General features: G+C 30.5%; 1 protein-coding gene across 2 annotated transcripts; it reads right to left on the reverse strand.

Moving 5' to 3' along the window:
• Window positions 1-1,686: 1,686 nt before the first annotated feature.
• LOC130943826 (probable magnesium transporter NIPA6) lies at window positions 1,687-5,123 on the reverse strand. 2 transcript variants are annotated; one of them, XM_057871854.1, is made up of 9 exons: window positions 4,669-5,123; window positions 4,516-4,572; window positions 4,332-4,422; window positions 3,766-3,926; window positions 3,509-3,636; window positions 3,247-3,384; window positions 2,642-2,734; window positions 2,414-2,531; window positions 1,690-2,315 (listed from the first exon to the last, which is right to left on the reverse strand). In XM_057871854.1, exons 1-9 carry the CDS (start codon window positions 4,787-4,789, stop codon window positions 2,182-2,184), a joined length of 1,041 nt encoding a protein of 346 aa, XP_057727837.1. In that variant the 5' UTR covers window positions 4,790-5,123; the 3' UTR covers window positions 1,690-2,181. The 2 variants fall into 2 exon arrangements, with proteins under 2 accessions (XP_057727838.1, XP_057727837.1); XM_057871855.1 differs by lacking the exon at window positions 2,642-2,734 and having other exon boundaries at window positions 1,687-2,315.
• Window positions 5,124-7,675: the final 2,552 nt, after the last annotated feature.

The following is a 7,675-nucleotide window of genomic DNA, read 5'->3' on the forward strand; positions in this document are numbered from 1 at the left end:
GACATGGAAGTAATTGTTACCACTATATAATGATTTTAATGGTAGTAGGTTGTTATGTGTGTGTGTTGAGGGGAGAATACAATGTTACATATATGGATGAACAATGTATAATCCTATAAATTTAAACAAGATAACACTTTTGTTATTATTGATGAAAGATGACAAGATAACTTTAAAAAGTACATGCACGCTGAAAATTTGTTACCTTATTCGTTTACTTAGCTTGTCTTGATAATGGCAAACATTAGGAGAAATTTTAGGAGCACATTTCTCTCATCTCCTTAATTGTGATCGGCTATAAAATCTGTTATTCATTCATTATATCAAACTATCTCTTTGGCAGGTTGTTTCTCCAAGGGTACGAAGCATTAGGAAAACAATGGTCAAGAATTTCAAGTGAATATGTTAAAACAAGAACTTATTCACAAGTTGTTAGTCACTCTAAAAAATTCTTCAAACGCCAAGAGAGAAGAGCTAGAGGAAAAAATCTAAAAAAGAGTATGCTTGACATAACTGATTATCGTACGTGATTTTTTCACCATTCTAAAAATTATTTAATTTGTTACTCTAAACTTTTTGAATTATTTAATCATGGTAGTTATCCTATTTTAATTAATGTTTTATGTAGGAACTATAGCATAATATGTGTATTTTATTGGACCAAAGAGAATTTACAAAAAGAGGAGGAGACTATTCAAGCAAGAAAAATATATAAATAATAGACTGAATATTTGTTTTAGTAATATATTTAGTTTGGTTTAATTATTACCTTAGTTTTTTTTTTTCTAAAATGTAAATTATGCCAATTTGACATTATTAGAGGGTAGCATATGCCTTTGTTTGATCAATGGTATAGAAATACAGGTATGTATAGAACAATGGTGTAAGCATTGGAATATTTGATCCCCTAGCTCTCTTGCTCTGGTGGCAATGCCGAAGGAGTGGTGGGCTAGGCCTTATCTAAGGTCTCAATGGCTTTGCCGAAGAGACTTTAGGTGGGAACACAGTATCTTTTTAAATAATTATTAGTTTAAAATATATTAATTTAAGCGAGAACTCTTTGAAAGTTTTTTATAATAGAATATAGAATATTTATATTTAATTTTTATCAAAAATATTATATACATACTAAAAATTAGTGACTAAATTAATCATCATATATTATATATAAATACATATATTGTCTAATTTAATTTTGCTTCTTAAAACATTAATTATATACTGTTAAACGCTAACTAATAAAGTCAGAACGATAACATTCATAATAGCTACAAGTTACGGGAGATGGTTATTCACAATATGATTTGACATTTCTCTTAAATTCTATTCAAATTGCAACCATTTTCTCCTCAAGTTCAGAATAACCCACTTGCTTGTGATATACAATGATGACTATTATAACCAAAATAACTTTCATCCAAACTACAATTTTAGAATTCAAACTAAGATTCAAAATGCTATCAATACTAATTAAGATGACATTTTAAAGCATTTTTCATAATTGAATCAATGATCTTGTATAGATGGCCAAGCAAGTTCATTGACCTATCTCCAAGACATAGCTCAACTCAAATCAAACAATTAAAGGCTAAATGGGTAACTTTACTTTCGTTCAGAATCTTAATGGTGTTAAACCATAGATGAATCAAAATTGTAATATATATATATAGACATTCATAAATTTTCAATAATAACTAGTTAAATAATTAAAATTTACACTAATTAATTTACATGAATTAGCTCCCACAATCAGAGGAACACCAGAATATGAACACAAAAATCAACTAAGTGGGGGGATACAACTTGGGAAAAAAGCACAAGAGGGTAAAAATAATGCAAAATAATAACAATACAACAAAAAATACAAACTAAGAGAAAAACCACCCAAGAAAGAATTTTTGGTGATTGTGCGCACGAGCTTTCATTTCACACGCTGCCACGAAAACAAACATCCTCCGAAAAACGGAAGCACGACTTGTCTACCAAAACAATGTGATAGGAGCCTCTTGAAACTTGTTGCAAAACTAGATAGATGGAGTCACAGAGTAATACTGCCACATGTATGTAGCTTAATATAGAATAAACCGAAGAAAAATGTCATTGGAGTATGTGAGCTGTGTCTAACTCAACGGCAGCATTAGGTGATTGTAATTTGCAGTTCTACCACTTAATAATCTAGTATCACGTGAAATGATCTTGCCGTACAACCGTAATTAAGTTAAAAGGTGGTGACCCGTCTTCTTCCTTTTGTTTCCAAGACTCACCATTGCCTTGGATATACCATGTTACTTTCGGGGACAACGGACTATACAAATCTGTACAGGAAGGGTAATTAGGCAATGATCATTTCCAGAAACAGCAGAAGTTTCTTAACTGAAACATTATAAGAAAATAGGAAACAATGAAGCATTACCTGTAGAGACTGGAGGATCTGGCTCTCTTGTACTATGCAATACTACTGTGCCAGATAATACAGTGATGAAACCACATAGCTCTGATGCAATGCTGCTTATACTTTGACCAGAATAATCCTAATAAGAAAAAGAGGATAGAAGATTACAACAGATAATTAAGCAGTTGATGTGTCAGATAATTCATTCTTTTAAGGCACACTTTTCATTTTGTTTTAGTGAATACTAACCTTAAACATGATTGCACTAGCTAATATTGTAAAAGATGTGAACAAGGCATAATAGATTGGAGACACAACTGCAGTATTAAATGTATCCAATGCCTGCAAACATGAAAGTGTTTGTCACTATATAACTCCACGCAAATGATGCAAACAAAAGTTATGGAAAATAAAAAATTCGAATCCAGCCTTCTAGATCATCAATTGTTAGTCTAGGTCAAGCATGACATGGATGTTATTTGGGTTAGAAGGTTACACATTAAACTTCTAGATTAGCTCTTAGCTTTCAAATCATTTCTTCAATTGAAAAGTGACTTTAACTAAAATCTTCAATATGAACATGGAACAAAAAGAAATGCAAGAATGATAATCAGTGGTGATCAAAGAAAAATAAACTGGACTTGTGGTCCATAAAACTATAATCACCTCCAATAAAGAGAGGTGTTTCCTCATATTAAGCAGATGACATATAATAGAAAGTCTAAACATGAAAGCATATCATTTCTTACAAAAGGAATACAAACTTATGTGGCTCTAAGTTTTTATTTCAAATACCAAAAATTATGTTCACATTTTAAAGGAAACAAAACCGATAATGATACTAAGTCACTAACCATGTTAAGATAATTTAATTGAGTAATGATGCAGGAAACAGCGACCATCAGAAAGATCCATGTCTGATAGTAGACAAGCTGATTTGCACCTTCTAATGTAAGTTTTATAGCAATTCCGATTGCTTTAACACTCATGACCTGAAAGAAAAAAAAAAAAGAAAAGAAAACATTTATCAGAAGTGTAAAGCAAAACATGACACGAGGTATAGAATTCTGTCAACCATTAAAATGTAAAGTAGATTGGGTTGGAAGAGTCGCTTACAGTCAAGGATCCAATGACAGAGCATATTCCAATATAAACGAGAATATTAGTTTGGCCATAGCGCGGAACACAATACAAGATCAAGAATAATGTTACAGCCATAGCAGAGGCAGTGTACAAGAGGAATGCTGCATGGCAAAACAGAAATCAGCACCACTATCAGGGGCAAAAATGGAGACAACAAAACCAGAGTCTACATGTCGTAGTGAATATAACTGAGTGAAAGAAACCACAGAACAGATATACGGGCAGCACACCTGGTTGAACAGCCAATAGCCAAATTTCTTGAACAGAAGTAAGAGACTTCTCTTGAGGCGCATGGAGCACAATAACAGTCGATCCCACAATGCACATAAGACACCCCAGCATGCCCATTCTCTGCAGCTTCTCCTTAAGCATGAAATGTGCCAACACAGCACTATCCCATTTCCACAAACCACAAAAAAATATTATAATTACATAATCATATATCTATCAACAGGTTGTAACAAAAATGGCAGAAATGGCAGAAACATGTAGGATAAAGTCGTTTCTCAAAATTTTAAAATGGCAAATTTGTTTCCATTGTCCAAAAAAGGGTGCCAGAATATGAATACAAATATGTGGTATGATACACAAAAACTCAATTTTATGAAAGGAAAATAGGTACAAAGATAAGAAGTTTAAGGTAACAACAGTATTTGATGTAAATACTCATGCAGACATACTTGAGTATAAAAGAATTAGAACATTCAAATCCTCAATAACTCTACTTTATTGATTCCTCATTATTTTAGTTTACCAAATTGGGAATCTACTCAAATTAAAAAATCGGAGCTTTTACCTAACTATAATACTCAAAGCACCAAGAGGAGTAACAAGAACAGCTGGAGCATAGATGTATGCTACGAAATTAGCAATCTCTCCAACAATCACTGTAATCAAACACACTCCAAAATCAGCTAAGAAAACACAAAAAAGGTTGAACATTGAAATCATAAAAGGTTATGGCGCAGTGTAATACTAACTAGTAATCATTCCGAGCCACCAGAGAGGCTGAAGCAGATAACCATAGCCTCCAACACCTGCGAATGGAAATCAACACAATGAAATTGTTATTAATTAATTAATTAATTAATTGAGTAATTAGAGTGAATTAGAGAAGAAGAAGGGGAAGTAACTGGCACGAGGGCCATTGGCGCGTGCGCGTTGAAGGCCCTTTTTCTTGATGATGAAACTGGAACCGATGAAGGCGCTAGAAACCAACGCCAACACGAACCCAGTCAAATTGCTGGAGTACATCTATAAGGATGAATGTGGGAATTCGCTGCTTGCATGTAAAGAAGAAGAAGAAGATGAAGGTGTACGGATGGAATGGAACCCTAAATTGGAGTTGGAGTTAGAAGTTGAAAGTTGGTTGCAAGTGTTGTGGTGTTGGTGTTTGGTTTTTCCCTCTTTTTTTGGGAATCAAAAGTTAAAAAGTGTCGCGCTTTCTTTTTTCGTGTTTAGTGTGTAACTGCTGATGGTGGTGTTGTGCTGTAGTGTGTGTCCTGTGTCGTTAATCGGGGCTGCTTTGGGATTTGTGAAGCGTCCGGCTTTTGGTGGTATTCAATGGAGGAACCAACTATGCAACCTCCTTAGCCTGCCCAGTCAGTTAGACTCCCTCATACAACCCATTCTAATATTTTTTTTTATTTTGTAAAAAAATAAAAATAAAAAAATAAAATTTTTTATTTTTATTGTTTTTATTTTTTTTACAAAAATTAAAAAACAGAAAACATTGAAAATGAAAATAAAAAATAAAAACACAAACTAAATATACCTTAATTTACCACAGATCTGAGTTTTATTTAAGAAGTTATAGCCGGTGAATGAATTGCTTCATACTATAATTAACATTCTAATTAGATTAATACTTGTTTAAATGAATAAATAAATTAATTACTTCAAATTAGTTTACCATTTTATTTGGCTAATACTATAGGCTAATATTTTATTTTTATATTATTAGAATTTAAAATTTAAAATTTAATATAAAAATATTTTTATGAGTAAGATAATAAAATTTATCAGTTTTATTGTATGCTCTTATTTTTTATAAATTTAAAATTTTTAATATTTTTTAATGCACTCATTTTATTTTTATTTTTACATGGTATTTAAATACAAGTGTTTTTAATATATATTTTTTAAATGTTAGTTTTAATCATACAATTTTTTTCACAGTAATTTAATACGAATAATTACGCGACGTGGACTAACTTCCTATGCAATAAGGAAAGAAATCACACACTCACTTAAGATAAGACAATCAACTCACTAAGTCATCATCTTTTTCTATAAATAGTCCAATAAACTTAGGTATTTCTCAATCCAATTCTCATATTACAAAAATAATTATAATAAAATATAATAAATTTAAAATTTTTCATAATTTTATTAATAATAAAAAAAATTATTTATATATTTAATTATGTGTTAACGGGTCAGGTCTGACAAGCCAATAAAGCTAATTGTGAGCCTGAGCCTCGCAGCCTCGCCTATTAACATATTAAGAATTTTATAAGAGTCTGAACTTGTATCTATTTTATAACAGACTAGATAAGACCAGGCTAAACAGACCCTGACAGACCACCTTACATTTTTTCACCCTTACATACAACCAGTTTTAGATTCACTTCGTAACAATGATTATATTATTTAATAAAAAAATTATATAATTGATTAAAAAATATATTTTTAAGTCCAAAAACAGTATATTTTATAGAAATTGAAAAAATAAAAAATTCTATTTTGATTCTTGAATTTTTGGTAAAAAATCATAAGTTTTGGATGAAAATAAAAAAATATGTTTAATCAATCGTATAATTTTATTTTTTTTAAATAATATATTAATATATTATAAAAATTTTTAATGTTAAATTATTGTAAGAAAAATTATATAATTAAAAATAAAAATTTAAAAATATTTTATAAAAATACTTGTATTTAAACGATATGTAAAAAATTAAAATTAATGCATTTAAAGATATTAAAAATTTTGAATTAAAAAATCGAAAAAATGGTGAATTGACTGATTTAGTACACGATTTAAGAACTAGAATGAGTTCCTTAATATAAAGTTAGGAACTGATTTAGTACATCTATACTGATGACATAACGGATGATATGTGAACGAATAATGTTACGACATGCGACACAAACAGACATATGATAAAATAGTATTTTGATACGTGGCACAATTGTCTATGTCAGCATGTCACATGTCACTCATCGATTTATCATTTTATCTTTGCATGTGGCCAAATTATAATGTGACACATGTCACTAATAATCCACTTTATAAACCACATTAATTTGCCGTTAATAAAAAATGTGCCAAAGATTAATATAATACACTTTTTTTTTTCAATATCAAAAATATAATTAATACAATTAAAATTTCATGAACAATTTTAATAAACACCTCAATCTTAAAAATTAATTGAAGGTTTATCTCCACTATTGTAGTTCTAATTAATAATCATTAAAATTTGTCTATTCTAGTATCATTATTGTTATGATCTTATATCCACAAAAAATGAGATCGCTGAAGCTATTATCAAACAGGAAAAATTACTCATTATACAATTAGTAACTTTAAGCTTGCTACATCATGAATTTTAGTTAAAAATATTATTAACTTATTGTTAATATAGAATTGTAATAACCATAAATATAACTACGAATATACCAAGGTTGGAAAGCTGATACTTATCAAATCAGTTATCAACAACTTATTTATTTATTATTTGAGTTTATATAAAATACTAAGCGCGGTTGCATGGAGAATTATCTCATTATAGAAAAAATTCTTTTGGGGAAAGAATGTTGGACGATATGACACTAGTAAAATGGGAGATGGTCCAGACACCAAAAAAGTTAGGAGGATTGGAGGTGGATAATGCGGTGGTGCGGAATACGGTTTTATTGTTTAAATGGTAGTGACGGTTCTCTAAGGAGGATTGTCCCCTATGGAAAAGGATGGTATGCTTCTGCAATAGCTTGAACCCAAATCACCTGCTGTCCACTCAGATATTGCCAAAGAAGGGAGGACCATGGAGAGACATATGTCAAGTGCAAATAAAGGAGCAACATATCAGACAGAAGATGATTGATGGACTTGCTATAGAAGTAGGAGATGGTAGG

This window comes from Arachis stenosperma, chromosome 8 (genome assembly GCF_014773155.1).
Source record: "Arachis stenosperma cultivar V10309 chromosome 8, arast.V10309.gnm1.PFL2, whole genome shotgun sequence".
NCBI lineage: Eukaryota > Viridiplantae > Streptophyta > Magnoliopsida > Fabales > Fabaceae > Arachis > Arachis stenosperma.